Source organism: Cebus imitator, unplaced genomic scaffold, assembly GCF_001604975.1.
Source record: "Cebus imitator isolate Cc_AM_T3 unplaced genomic scaffold, Cebus_imitator-1.0 Scaffold18, whole genome shotgun sequence".
Classification (NCBI taxonomy): domain Eukaryota; kingdom Metazoa; phylum Chordata; class Mammalia; order Primates; family Cebidae; genus Cebus; species Cebus imitator.
Window position 1 is genome coordinate 3,775,195 of NW_016107333.1, and position 19,429 is coordinate 3,794,623.

The 19,429-nt window shown below is 41.7% G+C and overlaps 1 protein-coding gene across 5 annotated transcripts in view; it reads left to right on the forward strand.

Moving 5' to 3' along the window:
• Window positions 1–19,429, forward strand: part of TTI1 (TELO2 interacting protein 1) — a 51,278-nt gene that overhangs the window by 11,388 nt on the left and 20,461 nt on the right. For 3 of the 5 annotated variants that reach the window (XM_017512172.2, XM_017512179.2, XM_037732645.1), the window contains exons 2-3: window positions 9,477–11,819; window positions 16,846–17,043. In XM_017512172.2, coding sequence (XP_017367661.1) covers window positions 9,515–11,819; window positions 16,846–17,043 — 2,503 coding nt within the window. In that variant the 5' untranslated portion in view covers window positions 9,477–9,514. Of the gene's footprint in view, window positions 1–5,330; window positions 5,354–5,544; window positions 5,600–9,476; window positions 11,820–16,845; window positions 17,044–19,429 lie in introns of those variants that run through there. The other 2 variants (XM_037732650.1, XM_037732643.1) reach the window with 2 other exon arrangements.

Sequence of the window (19,429 nt, forward strand, 5' to 3'; positions counted from 1 at the left end):
TATTTTTAGTAGAGACGGGGTTTCACCATGTTGACCAGGATGGTCTCGATCTCTTGACCTCGTGATCCACCCGCCTCAGTCTCCCAAAGTGCTGGGATTATAGGTGTGAGCCACCACACCCAGCCAGCAGTTCTTATATCTGAACTATCTCTGGGCCCTAAACCCAGTCCTCTTTCCATAGGCTAGTTATTCAAAGGTGGAAACTTTGGAGATTGTCTTATCCATTAAATTTGATAGTGAAGAAGCTAGAATTTATGGAAATCACACAGCCAGGTACTGTAAAAGCCAGGACTTGAACCCAGATCTGAAGATTCCTACTCTTACGCTCTCTCTGTCCCAATTCTGAAAATAGCCTTAAAGTGGGGTCGAGTACAGCCAGATCTAGAACTATGATTGCCCCATGAGAATGGATCTAGTAGAACTCTCCCAGTGTAGACAGATCAACTACCTGTAGGAAGAACTCACCCCCAGGGGAGAAGAGCATGGCAGGTTTTACCTAGAATCCAATTCAGAAGAGCTGATACCAGCACTTGAATGACAGAACCCGATCTTGCATTATGACCACTAATTCAACAAGCATTTATTGAATACCTGCTCTCTGCCAAAAGCAATAAAGAAGCCAGTAAAAAGTCACTGTATTCTGGTATTTTAGTGAAGGGAGAGAAGCAGTAAACAAACAGGTGGATAATCTGGTTTGACAGCTGGTGTGAAGTGCTAAGGAGAAAAATTGGAAAGGCAAGGAAAGGAGATGAGGAGTAAGGATGCGTAGCAGTGTTAAATAGAAATGATCAGAGCAGGCCTCACCTGAGCAAAGCCCTGAAAGAGGTAAGGAAGTGAACTGTGAGGACATGGGGGAGAGAACAGCAAGTGCAAAGGCCCTGAGCAAATAATTTCTTCTTAATGGATGTGGGAGGACTGGCCCACCTGCCACAATGGCATCTCTGTCTCATCTCTGCCTTTATTAGGTGCTATGACTTTTCTCCCTTCTGGCCTTTGATTGTGACGGGCCTTTTACCTTGAGCAGCCTTCCCATACAGCCCAAAGTATAGTCCCCCAGCCCAACACAGATCCTTCTCCCTCTTCCTTGTCACTATTTATTCTGTTTCCAAATTCCTTTTGCACTTTTTTCCCTCCCTTTTTCACTTCTTGACTGTATGATGTAATAAGTACCTTGTGAGCTAAGTATCTATAAAGTATAACACCATCTCCTGTACAGATTGTTCTGTTTGTCTTCACCACCTGTACACCATGGCCCAGGGATCTTACATAGCCCATCCTTGTCACAAGGCAGCAAGGTGGGGAGGAGGGGAAGAGGCTTGCCAGGGGCAGTGAGGTTATTCATGCTGTCCAATCACAGATCTTATCTCCCACCTCTTGAGTGGCCACTTGCCAGCTACTTTCCAGGACCACAGCGGAGGTCCACTAAACTAGAAAGGGTTTAGATGTCCATTAGCAGTAAAGAACTGTTTACTCGTGCTTAACATTTCTTCAGTCACTCTCTGAGCTCTGGGTGGTTTTGTCTACTCACCCAGAGAATCCGTTTGTTCTGAATGCCTCATCCCAACATAACTTTGTGGGCCAGATTGCTCCTGTTCCTGTTGGCTATAAACATCAAATTTTGGTGCAGCACCACTCTAACTAATCAGGGTTGCATTTTATAGGACTAGAATCTAGGATTCCTAAGACTGTAAATCTCTATAAACAATTCTTTCTATAATTGACATATTGTCACACAAGTGTGATTTCATGGCCATCCCATAAAGCTATATGATTGCCTTTTATAGTCATGTCAAAGTAGCAATGTGTTATTCTGTCTTCCTTAGAGAAAGCTGGCTTATATATTTCTGAGCCTATAACCCAGTCTTTTGAAGATCTCTGATTGTGGTAAATCTTCATCTGTATAGTATTTCATTGAGCGAATGTACTACAGTTTATCCATTCTACTATAGATGGACATTAGGGTAGTTTTCATTTTAGGGTGCTTGTGGATAGTGAATTCCAGAACACATCTTTTGATAAGCTTATATATACATTTCTGTTGGGTGTATATCAAAGAATGGAACTGCTTGATCATAGCTCATATATATATTCACCTTTGAAATAACAGATACTGCCAATGAGTTTTCCATATAGCTGCACTGATTTATACTTCCACCAGTACTGAATGAGAGTTTTAGTTGTTTTGTATACTTGCTAGCACCTAGTATTTTCCTTTTTTTCAATTTAGCCCTTCTCATGGATGTGTAATGGTATTTCGTTGTGGTTTTAAATTGTATTTTCCTGACTAATGATATTGAAAGTGTTCTCATATGTTTATTGGCTATTTGGATATCGTTTTCTGTGATATGTCTGTTCAAGTCCTTTTTCATGTGCTTATATACTTTAAGTTCTTGATAAAGCTGGAAACCATCATTCTCAGCAAACTGACACAAGGACAGAAACATTTTGTATATTATAGATATGAGTGTTTTGTCAGATATATAGCAAGTATCTTCTGTCACTTTATGAGTTGTCTTTTCACTCTTTAATGATATCTTTTGATGAACAGAAGTTCTTAATTTTAAGGTAGTCCCGTTTATCAGTTTTTTTTCCTTTTTGTGTCCTATTTAAGAAATCTTTGCCTACTCCAGGAACAAAGATGTTCTTGTCTGTTTTTTTTTTGGAAAGCTTTATTGTTTTACATTTCACATTTAAATATAATGTGATGGAATCAAGATACAAAATGTGTGTATATGTATATGTGGATATGTATATATAACAGATAGCCAACTGACATAGCACCTTTAATTGAAAAGAACATTCTTTTCACCCCTTCATTTTACTGTCACCTTTGTCAGGTGTTTGGGTCTATAGCTGGACTCTCTGTTGCATGTGTGGTCTATTTCTGAACTCTATTCTCTTCATTTTTCTTTATGCCAAGTATACACTGTCCTTTAATTATTATACCCTTACAGTAAATCTTGAAATCAGTTAGTATAAGTTCTCTAACTGCATTCTTCTTTTTGAAGATTGTCTTTTCTATTTTAGGTCCTTTGCATTTCTCTATCAGTTTTAAACTCATCATATTACTTCCTGCAAAAATCCTACTGGGATTTTGATTAGGATTGTGCTGACTCTACCAATGGTAGCAAATCCAGAGACAATTTTTGTCCCTGATGGGACATCTAGCAGTGTCTGGAGACATTTTTGTTTGTCACATCTGGGGTAGTGCTACTGGCAGCAGATAGATGGATGGCCACGATTCAGAGGCCAGGGATGCTGCTAAATACCCAGCAATGCACAAGACATCTCTCCACCACCAAATAATATTCCCACCCAAAATGTCAGTAGTGCTGCTGTTGAGAAACTCTGCATGAATGTAATTGCTGTTTTAGTTGGAATTCTGACTTCTGTCTGCCATCTTACTTTTTGTTTTCTGTTTGGCTCATTAGTTTTCTTTTTTTTCCTCATTTTTGCCTTCTTTTTGATTAATCAAAAATATTATCTCATTTTTTACTGCCCTGTAAACTTGTTAGATAGATATTTTTCAATTATTTTAGAGCTTACTCTACAGATTTCAACATGCATTTAACATCTTGACATGTTGTAGTCTAATACAGATGATTTTATCACTTCATTATACTACTAGACTCTTAGACTCTTAACTCCTTCCCTCCCCACCTTTTGTGAATTATTGTTGTCTTGCATTTTAGCTTTATATATACACAAACTACAGAAGACATAATAGTTGTTTTGTACAGTTAATTTTTTTTATATTTACCTATTTCATTTTCTTTATTCCCTCTTACAGTTCCATGCTTCTGTCTAGGTTCATTTTCTTACATTCCTTTTTCTTTTGCTGTAGCCCTGATAGTAATGAATTCTCTCAGGTTTTGTTTGTCGTAAATATCTTAACTTCACCTTTTATTTTTCTTGTTTGTTTTTTTGTTTGTTTTTGAGACGGGCTCACTCTGTCACTAAGGCTAGAGTGCAATGGCACAGTCACAGCTCACTGCAGCCTCGACATCCCAGGCTCAATCGATCCTTACAACTGAGCCTCCCTAGCAGCTGAGACTATGAGTGCACACCACCACACCCAGCTAATTTTTGTATTTTTTTGTAGAGATGGAGTTTTGCCATGCTGCTTAGGGTGGTTTCAAACTCCTGGGCTCAAGTGATCTACCCACCACAGCCTCTCAAACTGCTGGGGTTATAGGCATGAGCCACTCATGCCCTGCCGCTACCTTCTTTAAAGATGTTGTTTTTATAGGATATAAAATTCAAAGGTGGTTCCCAAGTCCATCAATTAAAAAAAAAGAAAAAAAGTTGGAGTTATTTTCTTTCAGTACTTTAAAGATAGCATTCTGTTGACTCCTGGATTTTGTCATTTCTTTTGAGAAGTCAGCTGTCATTTTTATTGCTTCACTGCTTTTAAGGTTTTCCTCTCTTTGTTTTTCAGTAGTTTTACTATAATGTCTATGTGTTCTTTTCTTTGTATTGGCCAAATTGGGTTGCTGAGTTTCTTAAATTTGTGGGTTGATCTTTTTCGTTTATTTTGGATATTTTATATTGCTTCTGTTCTATACTGTCTTCTGAGACTCATTTATTCACATTTTTTATTCCACATGTCTTTTATGTTCTTATCTGAGTTTACCATTCTTTTTTCTAATTGAGTTTGAATATTTTTTATTGAACTGTCTTCCAAATCATTAATCTTGGCTCCTGCTAAGTCCAATTTACTGTTAATACCTTATATTGAATTCTTAATTATAGATACTGTAGTTCTCAGTTCTAAAGTATCCATTTGATTTTTTTTAATAGATTTCATCCAATTCTGGGTAAAATTATTTATCCTTTCATTTACTTTGGTCATCTTTTCCTCTGTTTCTTGACTTTATTAATCTTGGCTGTTTCAAAGTTCTTGACTACTAACTTCAATAATTTAGGGCCATCTATGGGTTTGCTTCTAATGTCCATTTTTTTCTCTTGATTATCAGCTATGTGCATTTACTTCTACATATGCTTTAAAAACTTACTATATACTAAACATTATATAAAAGAATCATAGTGACTCCATATATCTTCTGCCATCAAGGTTTGCCCCTTTCTTCTGTTAGCTAAATACTTTAGTCGAATCAAGAATTGAGCTACGTTGCCATCCTGTAAGCCTCAAACTTAATTTGGTTCATCCTTATTAGAGAATGGTCCTCCAGGGCTCTCAGTTGAAAGCATAACAGGCTATTTGTCTCTTTAGACATGAAAAGCTTTGGGAGATTCACCTCTTCCCCCAAGATTTTCAGCTTAGTTATTTAGCCAACTACTACTTCACATCATTTCAAAATTGACTACATGTCTTGAGGAAGACCCCAAGCAAGTAAGTATTTAAGGTCCATCAGATCTCCAGTTTTGTTACCCTAGCTTTGAAGAATACCAAAATCTCTACTGACTTGTTTCCAGCAGCAGCCTTCTTCAAGAATTTGGGTATTTTGAGGTTCTTCAAGGCTGCAGTTTTGTCTCTCCAGCCCCAGGTGACCATTAAAAGCATTGCGGTTTATCTTTCCCCAGTGATAACCATACCCTAATCCTGAGCCCATGTCCAGGATCAACAAATGCACCAAAGGTGAGCGTGCGCGCACGCGCACACACACACACGCACAGAAACTATTGATTGCTGATTCCCTCTGAACATTCTCTTGTCTGTTAGTCCATCTAGTCCTTGTTGCTTCCATAAGTATTGGATGCTTTAAGAAATGATTTTTGTAATTTATTTGGCTTTTTCTAGTCATTGGCAGGAGTATTAGCCTGCTAAACCATACTGTATCCTACTTGGAAGCAGAATCTGTGCAGATGTTTTTGAAGGCTTGCCATGTGCCAGGTGCTCTTCTAGCTTCTACATATTGAATTGCCCCTGCCCTCACAGAGCCTCTAGCCTAAAGGAGGTAAGACAGACATATACACAAATAATACAGCATGCTAAATACTGCCATAGAGGTGTGTACAGGGGTAGGAAAAAGGAGACAAATGTGAACTAGCACCACCTGTTTAGAAAATTGCAAGTTTTATAAATTTTACATGATTGCAGGTTAGAGTTCAAATGGTGGAACAATGAGAGATGAGGTTGGCAAGACAGGAAGAAGCCTGATAGTGAAGGGCCTTGTATGCCATAGTAATTGCCTAGGTATAGCTTCTACCTGAAAGTGTCTGCCCTTTAGGCAGGATGGAGAGCAGTTGAAGAATTAAGCATAGAGAATAGCGATCAGATTTTTCTTTTAGATTACTTAAGTATCAGTGTGAAATGTGAATTCAAGGAGGACAAGAAGCAAGCCAAAGGGCCAGAGAGGAAACTGTGAGAGTTGGCCCAGTATTAAACACGTTGGTTTTCATCATCAACAGATTTGAAAGGTGTCAAATGGTTGGAATTGATGAACTATAGGGAAAGGTGGGATTAAGAGGGGGTGAAAGAAAGCAGAGATTCTAGGGTTTCTAGCTTGACCATAAATCATCATGGCAGAAAACGGTGAGATCAATGTCAGACCTACTGTGTGTTTCCATTTCATTAGCTCTATTATAGCTTTTGTTATGTAATCTGAGAATGTAGTTTGGGAATCACCACCCTAGGGTGTTGGGGCGGGGGGGGGGCCAAGTTATCTTCTTGAAACTCCTACAGTGAAATAAGAGAGAGAGAGAGAGAGAGGGAGAGGAGAGAGCGCGCGCACGAGCTTTAGGCCATTGCCTTCACCCTAAACTTTACAGGACAACCTCTGATTTTGTCTGTTTTGTATACTGGGCTTCCATTTAACCATTGTATTTGAAGAAAATTTTCCATACTAAAAGAAAAAACATTACTCAACAGTATAAGTATCTTCTTCTGGTAGGATATGTGGGTGATACATACACTCTCTTGCATGTCCTTCCATCTTGACAGAAGGACATCTTCACTGGCATTTGGGGGCCACAATCCTTTATTTGCAGTCGGTAGGTGATATTCCACTGTCTCCTAGCATCCATTGTTGCCAATATGGAGTTCAAAGCTGGTTTATTTTTCTTTTATACGTTATTTTTCATTTTCTCCTCAAAACATATGTGATTTTTCTCTTCATATGTAGAGTAAAGGAATTGTACCAGAATGTGGTCAGGTGTGTATCTTTCAGGCTTTTCGATCTCCAGATAAATCCTTTTGCAGCTAAGGGAAATGTTTCTACCTTGAAATTCCCCACTACACGGTGATTCTCCCTGATCTGTCCCCCAAGTCTCACCATTTGCATCTCTTTGCATTCCTGCTCTGGGTGAGATAGGTCTACTTGATCTTTAGGCCACTCATTGGGGGTTCAGCAATTACCTATCTTTTTAAAAATTTCATCAGTGGAGCTTTTTTGTGTGTGGAAAGTTATGCTTTTAATTGTAAGAGACATCTTTGGTCTCATAATTGAACTCCCTTAATTGGTCTTTTTATTATTATTATTATTCCAGTTCTTATCCGCCTCTTTTTCTGGTTCTGTTAACCTAAGATTCGCCACCTGAAGGAGTGCTGAAATGCTTTTTCTACCCATGGCTGCTGGATCCCATTAAGCAGTTCTCTTCCTTTCCTACTTCGTGATCCAGCTACCAGTATCTCAGGCAGGGAGGTGGCAAAGCAGCCTCTGGTTCATCTGCATATGAGCCTGTGCACATGGGTTGCCATTAGTCCCAGCCAGGTTATGTGGCTGTCACACATGGCATTTTTCTAGCCTGGGACGGGGAAGAATCAAGTTTCTTCTCTTCTCTGGCTTCTTGGGGCCACAGAGAGCATGAGATACACCCCCATGAAGCCTCACAGAGACAAGCAGTGCCCTTCCTCATAGGCGTCCGTGGAGCTCAGTGGGCCAGACTCTCCAGCATATCAGAGTCCTGGAGCGTCTCTTAACCCAAGGGGAAATTTGCCGCCAGCTATCTCTCTGGACTGAACAGGCCTTGCCCACGCCTGCTGGGTACAACTTGCCTGCCAATCTATAGTCACCGAGTTCAGATGCATTCATGGATTTGGAAGTAGAAGCAGCACAAGCACTTTCTTATCATCCCTTCAAAAGCCCCCAGCAAATAGAGGAAAAAGGGAGACCACAAGACCGCCAGACTAGATGCTCTCCATCCAATGCTGACGTTTTACAGTTACACACATTTATGGGCTCCAGCTCAGCTCAGCCCTCACCACCCATGGGCCACACTTTTATGTCTTTCCAGCATGCTCTGCTTCCCCAAAGGGAATATTTGAGACTTTTATTTCTCTCTTCAAGCCCTCTGTTTATCCTCCTCCTTGTTCACCGTCAGCGCATGACTGAATTTCTCTTCACAAAAAAAAGACAGACTCGGGCCGGGCGCGGTGGCTCACGCCTGTAATCCCAGCACTTTGGGAGGCCGAGGCGGGTGGATCACGAGGTCAAGAGATCGAGACCATCCTGGTCAACATGGTGAAACCCCGTCTCTACTAAAAATACAAAAAATCAGCTGGGCATGGTGGCGCGTGCCTGTAATCCCAGCTACTCAGGAGGCTGAGGCAGGAGAATTGCCTGAACCCGGAGGCGGAGGTTGCAGTGAGCCGAGATCGCACCATTGCACTCCAGCCTGGGTAACAAGAGCAAAACTCTGTCTCAAAAAAAAAAAAAAAAAAAAAGACAGACTCTCGGGTGTTGAGTTGCTCTTTGCTTTCCTATAAACCTATCTCCTTTGCCTACTTGCCTGCCTGCTGTCCATCTTTCCATCCTGCTGGACTCTGTCTACTGTGTATTCTGTGATAGTGTGTCCTCTCAGTTTTCTCTCTGAGCACCCCCTTTAGCTTTGTGTTGCTTTCATTCTCACCCAGTTCTGATCCTTCTCCCATATTACAGGCTCCTGTGGGATCATTTCAGTGCGTAAAGTTGCTCACATCACCCCCTGCTTTAAACCTGTCAGTGACGAGAACAGGCAAAACGAGTCTGTAGTGATAGAAGTCAGAAGAGTGGTTACCTCCAGGCAGGTGGAATAGGAATCGATTCCGCAAGGACATGAGGGAGCCTTTGAGGTTGCTGGAATTATTCTGTGTCTTAATTTGGGTAGTGGTTACATTGTTCTATACATACACAAAAATTTGCTGGGCTGTATTCACTGTATGTATACCTCAATTTAAAAAGATGAAACCTTCAGGTTAAAATCCGAACTCCTAAAAATAGTCCACAGATTGCTGTTCATTCTTTCCTCATGTCTTGCCTCAAGCATAATCCTGTGAGACCCATCCTGCCTTCCTCAGGGTGTGACTTATACTCAGGACTCTAAGCATAGGCCTGTCCTAATCCTGAAGAGGCTTTATTGTAACTGTACATTTACTTCCCTCACTAGACGGGGGGCTCAGTTTCATTGCACCCCTAGTCCTTGTGCAGTGGCTGTTACATAGATCCCCAGTAAATGTCTGTTGAATGAATGAATGCCAGTTCACTTCATGCTTGCTTAGAACTTGACATTTTTACTGAACGATTTCCTTCCTCCAGCCTGCAGGATGTTTCCTTACTGAGGGGAAGGCTGCTGCATGATGGCAGTTTTTGATACACCTGAGGAGGCCTTTGGTGTCTTACGTCCAGTCTGTGTTCAGCTCACAAAGACCCAGACAGTGGAGAATGTGGAGCATCTGCAGACACGACTACAAGCTGTGAGTGACAGCGCCCTTCAGGAACTTCAGCAGTACATCCTCTTCCCTCTGCGATTTACCCTGAAGACCCCAGGTCCAAAAAGAGAGCGTTTGATCCAGAGTGTGGTGGAATGCCTCACGTTTGTCCTTTCTTCAACATGCGTGAAAGAACAAGAGCTTCTCCGGGAACTCTTTTCAGAACTCTCTGCTTGTCTGTATTCACCCAGCTCCCAAAAACCTGCAGCTGTGTCCGAGGAGCTGAAGTTGGCTGTGATCCAGGGACTCAGCACTTTAATGCACTCAGCTTACGGGGACATCATTCTGACTTTTTATGAGCCCTCCATTCTGCCACGTTTAGGATTTGCCGTGTCTTTACTGTTAGGCCTTGCAGAACAGGAGAAATCAAAGCAAATTAAAATCGCTGCCTTAAAATGTTTACAGGTTCTACTCTTGCAGTGTGATTGTCAGGACCATCCAAGGTCCTTGGATGAACTTGAACAAAAGCAGCTGGGGGATTTGTTTGCCTCTTTTTTACCTGGAATCTCAACCACACTGACCAGGGTTATCACAGGAGACTTTAAACAAGGTCACAGAATTGTCGTATCTTCCCTAAAGATCTTTTACAAGACAGTGAGCTTCATTATGGCTGATGAACAGCTCGAAAGAATCTCAAAGGTCCAAGCAAAATCTGCAGTTGAACACAGAGTAGCAGAGCTGATGGTTCACAGGGAAGCAGACTGGGTAAAAAACACTGGCGACAAGTTGACTATCCTTATTAAAAAGATAATTGAGTGTGTTTCTGTTCACCCACACTGGAAGGTAAGGCTGGAACTGGTAGAACTTGTGGAGGACCTCCTTTTGAAGTGCAGTCAATCATTGGTCGAATCTGCTGGTCCCCTTCTGAAGGCCTTAGTGGGACTAGTCAATGATGAAAGTCCTGAAGTCCAAGCCCAGTGCAATAAAGTTCTGAGACATTTTGCAGATCAGAAAGTAGTGGTGGTCAACAAAGCCCTGGCGGACATCTTGTCAGAAAGCCTGCATTCCCTTGCCACATCTCTTCCTCGCCTAATGACCTCCCAAGATGACCAGGGCAAATTCTCTACTCTTTCCTTATTGCTTGGTTATCTGAAACTCTTGGGCCCAAAAGTAAACTTTGTCCTCAACTCTGTGGCCCATCTCCAGCGCCTTTCCAAAGCACTCATCCAAGTTCTAGAGCTAGACGTGGCTGACATCAAGATTGTTGAGGAGCGGCGTTGGAACTCTGATGGTCTGAATGCTTCTCCAAAGACCTCAGCTACCCAGCCATGGAACCACATCCAGAGGAGATATTTCCGCTTCTTCACTGATGAGAGGATCTTCATGCTCTTGAGGCAGGTTTGTCAGCTACTTGGTTATTATGGGCACCTTTATTTGCTTGTGGATCACTTTATGGAACTTTACCGTCAATCTGTGGTTTACCGGAAGCAAGCTGCCATGATCCTTAATGAACTGGTTACAGGGGCTGCTGGGCTGGAAGTCGAGGATCTTCATGAAAAACATATTAAAACAAACCCAGAGGAACTGAGAGAGATTGTGACATCTATACTTGAAGAATACACAAGTCAAGAAAATTGGTATTTGGTTACCTGTATTGAAACTGAGGAAATGGGAGAGGAGCTGATGGTGGAGCACCCAGGCCTCCAGGCCATCCCGTCTGGTGAACACACCTCCCAAGTTACATCTTTTCTAGCCTTCTCAAAGCCAAGTCCCACGGTTTGCTCTATGAACAGCAACATCTGGCAAATATGCATTCAGCTGGAAGGAATTGGCCAGTTTGCATACGCACTAGGAAAAGACTTCTGTTTGCTCTTGATGTCAACCCTTTATCCAGTACTGGAGAAGGCTGGAGACCAAACCCTACTCATTAGTCAGGTGGCTACCAGCACCATGATGGACATTTGCCATGCTTGTGGCTATGACTCCCTGCAACACCTAATCAATCAAAATTCAGACTATTTAGTCAATGGGATCTCTTTAAATCTGCGTCATTTGGCTCTCCACCCTCATACACCAAAGGTCTTGGAAGTCATGCTGCGGAATTCAGATGCTAGCCTGCTTCCTTTGGTGGCAGACGTGGTTCAAGATGTCTTGGCCACTCTGGACCAATTTTACGATAAGAGAGCTGCTTCCTTTGTCAGTGTTCTGCATGCTCTGCTGGCAGCGTTAGGTACATTGAGAGCCCTTTTTAATGCTGATGTGGGGGCAGGACTCAGTCTCCTCGTTTGCTTAGCCTTGTTTTTTGCATTGTTTGTGGTGATGCTATGGGGGGCATTTGAATCTCGTCTCTCCAGTCCCATATGTTATGGTAGGGTTTCTCTGTTTATCTTCTATACATTCAGTAATCTCTATCATTTATTGAGCTCCTACTCTATGCCAGGGATACAAACCCTGCAGACTAAATATAAATATTTCTATTTTATAAATAAGAAAAACTAAGGGTCAGTGACATCCTCCTTAGCCAGGGTCACACAGTTAATAAATGATAAAGTCAGGATTTATGACAGTTTTGTTCTTTCCAATATACCAAACTGCTTCTGATGATACATAGAGTTAGCAGTATCTAGGCTAATGAAGAACAGATATAACATGAATTATTCAATCCACATATATTCTAGAACAGTACTAAGAGAAGTTTCTGTGATGATAGAAATAATCTTTATCCGTTCTATCCAGTTTGCCACTATACACATGTAGTTCATGCACCTGAGGAACTGAATTCTATATTTTTACTTAATTTTAATAGCCACATGTAGCTAGTGACTACGATATTGGACAGAACAGATCTAGAAACTTCCTTTTAACCTTTTAATTGTGTGAGTTGATTTGAGTTTCCCTTCTTCCCTTTGATCCTATTGGGTGCTTGCCAGAGATGTTAGCCACTATGAGAATGGCAAAATTTTGGACTACAATTAGAAGAAAAAGAATCTTTCAACTGAATAGTCAATCTTTCAATGAGAAAATAATAAGCTGTATACCTGCTCCCTTTTATTTAAAAAGCATATTTCCAGTATTTATCTCAGTACTGCTAATAGCCTTTGAGGCAGGTGGAATGGTCACTGGCCTCACTTTGTCAGTTGAAAAAGCCAAGACCACGTAAGAAACATTCTCATGGAAGGTGACTAAGGCAGGGACAGTGCACTTCCCTATAGCTAATGCCATTTCCAGTGTTTATTCATGCATGAGCGTTCACATTCAGCATAAGTGTTCCTTTATTCATTCATTCATCCATTCATTCATTCAAGAGTGCCTGCCATATGTCAGACACTGTGCTAAGCAATGATAGAGCAGTGAACAAGATGAATAAACTCATGGAACTTCCCTGCCACTGCAAGAGAGGTGATAAACAAGTAAACAAATCATTAGACAAGCTCACTGCAGATTCTGATAAACACCATGAAGGAAATACACTTCAGTGTAACAGGCACAAAGTTCAGTGGTCAGGGAGGGCCTCTCTGAGGAAGCAACACTAAAGCTGAGACCTGAAGGATGAGAAGGGCCCATCAACACATATGGGGCTATCACATTGTTTTTATGATTTTTAAGAACATTCAGGCCAGGGACTGTGGCTCACGCCCATAATCCATAACACTGAGGTGGGCGGATCACTGGAGCCGTGGAGTTCTAGACCAGCCTGGGCAACATAGTAAGACCTTGTCTCTACTAAAAATTGAAAAAAATTAGTTGGGAATGGTGGTGCATGCCTGTAATTCCAGCTACTTGAGAGGCTGAAGTAGAAGTATCACCTGAGCCTGGGGAGGTCAGGAGTGCAGTGCACCATGATTGCACCACTGCACTCCAACCTGGGTGACAGAGTAAGACTCTACCTCAAAAAAAACTGACCGGGCATGTTGGCTCACGCCTGTAATCCCAGCACTTTGGGAGGCTGAGGCAGGTGGATCATGAGGTCAGGAGTTCAAGACCAGCCTGGTCAAGATGGTGAAACTCCATCTGTACTAAAATTAACTGGGTGTGGTGGCAGGCGCCTATAATTCCAGATACTCAGGAGACTGAAACAGGGAACTACTTGAACCCGGGAAGCAGAGGTTGCAGTGAGCCGAGATTGTGCCACTGCACTCCAGCCTGGGCGACAGAGCAAGACTGTCTCCAAAAAAAAAAAATTCAAGTGGGAAGGCCCAAAGGGAAGAAGGGGCATGGGTCCTTAGAGAATGGGAAAGAGGCCACTGAGGAGAGTGTTGCAAGACGAAGTCAGAAAGAAGGGCAAGGACAAATCCTGGTAGGGCCTTATGAACCAAGAGAGGAGATTGGGTTTTATTTTGCAGCCACTTGGAAGCCTGTGTAGTGGGCTAGTCACTGGGGAGTCAGCCATGAATAAGACCCACCTGGGCCTGCCCTCGTGGAGCCCCTCATAGGACTGGCTGACTGCTTATGCAGACTAAGATTGGCTTCCGTAGGCCAGATACATCCCACCTGTACTGCTTTAGGGAACGATGCTATATTTCAATTTGAAATTTTTTAAAGTAGGTTAAGAAAAGCCCTGTGAAATATATCTCTCAAGAGGTATCTGAATTTAGACCTTCAAAATTGAACTGCCTTAGATTGCTGATGTCTTCAGTCATCTCTGAAGGTGGAATGTCAAAACTCCTGTGTAGCTTTGTAGTGCTTCAAAAAACATTGAGATGGAGGGAGAGGGTCTCCCTTGCAGAAAGAAAAATTGGATGGTTAAGACTGACTGTGGGGCTTTCTTAGAGCAGAAGCAGACTTAGAGCTAGCTTTACCAAAAGTTTTGAAATAACCCAGAATATACTCGCTTTTTGAACAGTTAAGTAGTACTCAGGAGGAGTTGATATAGTCACTCACAAATCAGAGTTGCACTTTTTGCTGTCATTTCTGTTTGTCATCAAATTATCTAACTGATGGCCACTGTTTTAAGGTGGGTGTGGAGATGTGGTCTCAGAGAACTTTTGAAAGACCTTAGAAGAACCTAGTAACAGTGTTAGGAAATTGAGTTACCATGAACATAGTGTTTCACATGCAGTGGCTTAAAAAGCATTAGGTGCCACGGTAAGGGCAAGAACCATCAGTTAATTTACTGCTTAGTACCAACTGCTGGTTGGCTGATTATTCATGACAAGAAAAAAAATGGGATAGTTTTGAAAATAAGTATGTCACATGCTTCAGAACTTGGAGAACGTGCAATGTCCATACACACATGGCTGCTGCGTTCTCTTTATGGCTGCGTAGTATTCCGTCATGTGGCTGCATGTATTCAACCAGTCCTTTCTTGGTAGATGTTTTGGTCACTTCGAGTCTTTTGCCACTACAAAAAAAATGCTCCATTGAATATCTTTATAAGTCATTTTGGGCATGTCTCAGTATATCAATAGGATGAATTTCTGGGAAAAAATTACTGGTTTAAAGGATATTCCGTTTAAATTTTTGAGAGAATATCAAATTGCTCTCCTAAGAGGTTGTACCAATTTAAACTCCATCAGCAATGTAAGATAGTGCCAGTTTTGCCACGCCCTCAGCCACACTGTATATTACCAAGCTTTTGATCTTTACTAATCCAATAGGAGAAAAATAGCACCTTATTATAGTTTTAATTTGCATTAAGAGTGAGGTTGAGCTTCTTTTCATGTTTAAAAGCCGTTTATGAGCAAAGATATTTTAATGTCTGGCACCAGCCTTGAACCTAGAAATAATCTTTGCAGCATGTCTAGTCTTAGCAGTGTAAACACTGGGCCCAGGTTTTAACTAGTTGGGAACCAACCCCTTAGAGTGCAGTAAGTACCTGATAGACAACTGGGGATGCAGTTTGAAGAATGTCATAATGGCTCCCTGGGTATAGGAACCTCCAGCTCGTACCTCACACATTTCCTCTCTGATACTCCCAGTTGCCCGGCCCCACCATCTCCCATCTGCTGCTGCTCTGGCTCTGTGCAGATGCTCCTTGATGAAAAGGAGATTAGCAGGTGCTAAAGGTTATCAGAGTCTTTTTCCCGGCTGTCTGCAAAAGGAGGGCGCTGGAGCAGAGCAGTGATTTTCAGGTGGTGGGATTTGTTCTTGTTTCATTCTTTTAAGTATTAAGAGGCTTTTTTGAAATGAAGCCTTTGGGGAACCCTGATATACAAAAATGATTGCAATTAGAGCTGAGTTGGTTGAAGGAATAGAGACCCTGGAACCCATGCCCATAGCCTGCCATCTCTTGGTGCCCTCCCTGTTGTGATCCATGAGACATTTCTGTGAAGCCCTAAGGCTCCTCAAGGCACCGTTTGAAAACCACTGGACCCCGTGATGTTTGAAGTTTATTCTGTGGTGACTTATCAGAGGTATTTGAGCATCACCAAATAGGGAAGACTTTGGAGAGAAAATGGCCAGCTTTCTGAAGCAGTTTACGTCAGAAATACAATAGGAGACCGTCTGTCCTCGAGGCTCTATAAAGCCTGTATGCTGCTAAAAAGCAGTATATTCTGTCCTCAGAATTTCGTCACTTGGTTGTGTTTGCTGGTCTTGGGTATTTTTTCTTTTGCATACACTTTGAGCACCCAATATCTTTGTAGGTCATTTTGGACATGCCTCAGCGTATCAATAGGATGAATTCCTGGAAAAAATGCTGGCTTAAAGAGTTTATGTTTAAATTTTTGAGAGTTTCAAATTGCTCTCCTGTGAGCCTTTGTGGAGCCCTGACATACAAAAATGATTGCAGTTAGAACTGAGTCGGTTGAAGGAATAGAGATCCTGGAACCTACACTGGGCATGTTGGATTTCCATTGGTGACCGATGGAACATAAAGTCTAATGGGAGATTCAGACGCTGAATAGTACACACAAATAAATAGATACACAAAATAAATATATAATCACATATTGTGATGAGCTGATATAAAGGGAAAGAGCAGAGTGCTATGTAAGACATCATGTAAGTGGCCTGTTAAATAGGGGAGTCAAGGGAGGGCCTTCCTTATTGGGCAAGTTCTATGTGTACTGAGATGTGAAAAGTGACATGGAGTTAACCAGATGTGAAGTAGAGGGGAAGGACTCCAGACAGAGAAAACAGCAGATGCAAGAGTTCCAAAACAGGAAAATGCTTGCTGCACTGGGGGAACTGGAAAATGGGCTAATGGACAACTGGGAGGCTGGAGAGCCAGGTAGGGACTGAATCTTGTGGGGGCTATAAAGTACTAATGCCTGTTGTGAATAGCCAAGGTGATCATTGTAACACTTTACTTACAGCCCAATGGTTCCCAGACACAGGTCATCTCAGGCACCTCCAAGAGCAAAGTTTAGGAGAGGAGGGAAGTCATTTGAACCAGAGACCAGCAACTCTTGAGAATAGCACCACAGCTGAAGACATCGAACAGTTTTTGCTGAACTACCTCAAAGAGAAGGATGTGGCAGATGGAAATGTCTCGGATTTTGATAATGAAGAAGGTAATTTGTTTAATTTGGCTTAGCTGGTTTAATTTTTCTTTCTGAAACGATTATTGTAAAAATGGTGAAACATCATTACAGAGAGAGTGGAAATAAGAAAAGTCACTCATAACCTCACCAGGCTAACATAGCAATTCTCCTGTTTTGTGCCATCTTTTTCCCTTCTTTTCTGTTGCAAACCTGTTTTTACATGGTCGGAGCTGTGTACCCTTTTTGTTTTTAGCTATAAGCAACTATCCTTGTTGCTGCAGAGTTTTGATAATTAATGTTTTAATAGCTGTTACTAAGTATCCATTCCCCTGTAGGACGTTTAGGTTGCTTCTGGCTTAATAGTAACTCTAATAAACGGTACTGCAGTGGATGATTCTGTGCATGTGACCTTTTCTCTCTCTTTTTTTTTTTTCATATTTCTTTAAATTCCCAGAAGTAGGATTTCTGGGTCAAGGAGATGAACATAATTTAATGCTTGCCAAATTGCCTTTCAAAAAGGTTGTGTCAATTTATACATTTCCTTCCGAGTAGCAGGATGAATACTGGTTTCACCACAGACTTACCAACATAAGCTATTTCCAGTTTTATACCTTCCTCAATTAATAGGTGAAAAATGGTTCCTGTTACTCTACCTTGCATTTCTTTGATTACCAGCAAGGCTGAATGTCTTTCTATAAGCTTCTTTCCTAACAGGTTTTTTCCTTCTGCCCATTGTCTATTCATATGCTTTGTCCTTTTGTTTATTGGTGGGAGGAGATTTCAGTATTTTTCTTACCAATTTATATGATAAAGAAGAAGGGAGTTCAGGCTAGTTGAAGCTCTGGCCTGTTGTTTTATTCACAAGCTCAATCTGGAGCTTCAGGTCATGGAAGGATTAATAAATTATTAGAATCTCCTCTGCAAATATAAAATGCCAAGTCATAATGAGCTTGGTGGTCTCAGAACCATCCTAAATCCAACTGAGTCCCAAATTAGTTTGTTAGGTTGGAATAAAACAGATTTCTTTTTCTTTTTCTTTTCTTTTCCTTTTTTTTTGTTCCATACCCACGCACCCCCTCCCACACCCCTGCCATCCTTTTGGTGATCTCCATTGTGAGACTCTGGTGAACTGAAGCCAGTACTTCCAGCAGTATAACAGGAAGTAGCAGCTCAATGCAACTCACTACAACAAATTCCTTCTAAATAGCAGAGAAGCAGCGGAGGACCCAAATAACAATTTATGCAGAGTTGAGTCACTGCTCTCCCCAAGGACGTAGTTTTCTGATCAGAAATCTATCAGGCTTTTTCTTAGATGTGTTTCTTGAGCCAACCCAATCCTTTTCGTGAACTGCAGCCTTTCACCCAAACCTGGAAATGCTGACTCAGGGGAGGCATTCTGATCCCTCACAATCCAGATTTGCCATTCTTGTTTAAAATTTGAGCACTGTCAGTGAATCCATTCCTTCATGATTCAGATCTTCTGGTGCTAGTTGATGCTCACTTAGAGCAGATTGAATGAATCAAACTCTTCTTCCAATAATGGCAAAACCCACATCCCTCAACCAACATTCTGCAATAGGTGAATTTCAACAAATTCCTCTCTGGGGAAAAAAAACACAGGCCTATCATCCTTATGCTTATCATTCATCAAGTACGCACCACACACTTGGCATTCTAAGGAATGCTTGCCTCAATTCTGGCTTGACATGAGTGTTTTGTTTTAAGCACATAAAAGCACCGTGTATATCTGAGGTCCCTTTCTCCAAGAAATCCAAGCATTCTACAAATGCATTTTCATTCATCTTTTCAGCATCTGTTAGAGACAGGTGCAGTCTCCACTGTAAGAGTCTATCTTTCCAGCAGAGGAAACTGAAATGGGAAAAGTTAAGGGAGCAGTGCTGTGCTCGGTGGAAATGAGCACAGCTGGTAATGGGGGTCAGATGTGAGGCTGGGAGCTGTAAGAAGATCAGGAAAATTTTTCAGGGTAGGGATGTCGCCTGGGTTTCATGCAGTTCTCAAATCTTGTGGTGATGTTTCTGTTGACAAACTTAGATCTATCTCATGCAACGCAGTACTCTAAGCAGTGAGAATAATGGCTGATAACATCTCATTTAATGCTCTTGATAGCATATGAGGTATACATGCTGTATCCCTTTTTTTCCCAATGAGAGAATATAGGATGAAAGAAGTTGCTAATAGGTTGTAGAGGCAAGACTTGATCCAACCTCCTGTAACCAAACTCCATGCCGTATGAACTATACCAAGCTGCCCTTGTTACCTCACCTACAAAGATGAGTAAGGCTTGATTCTGGCCTTCAGAAGTTCTTAATCAAAGGATGAACCAAGAGGAGAGGAAAAAGTGAAGGGCAGAGCAGAGGCCAGTCATGGAACTGCCCAGCCTCGAGACTCCACACAA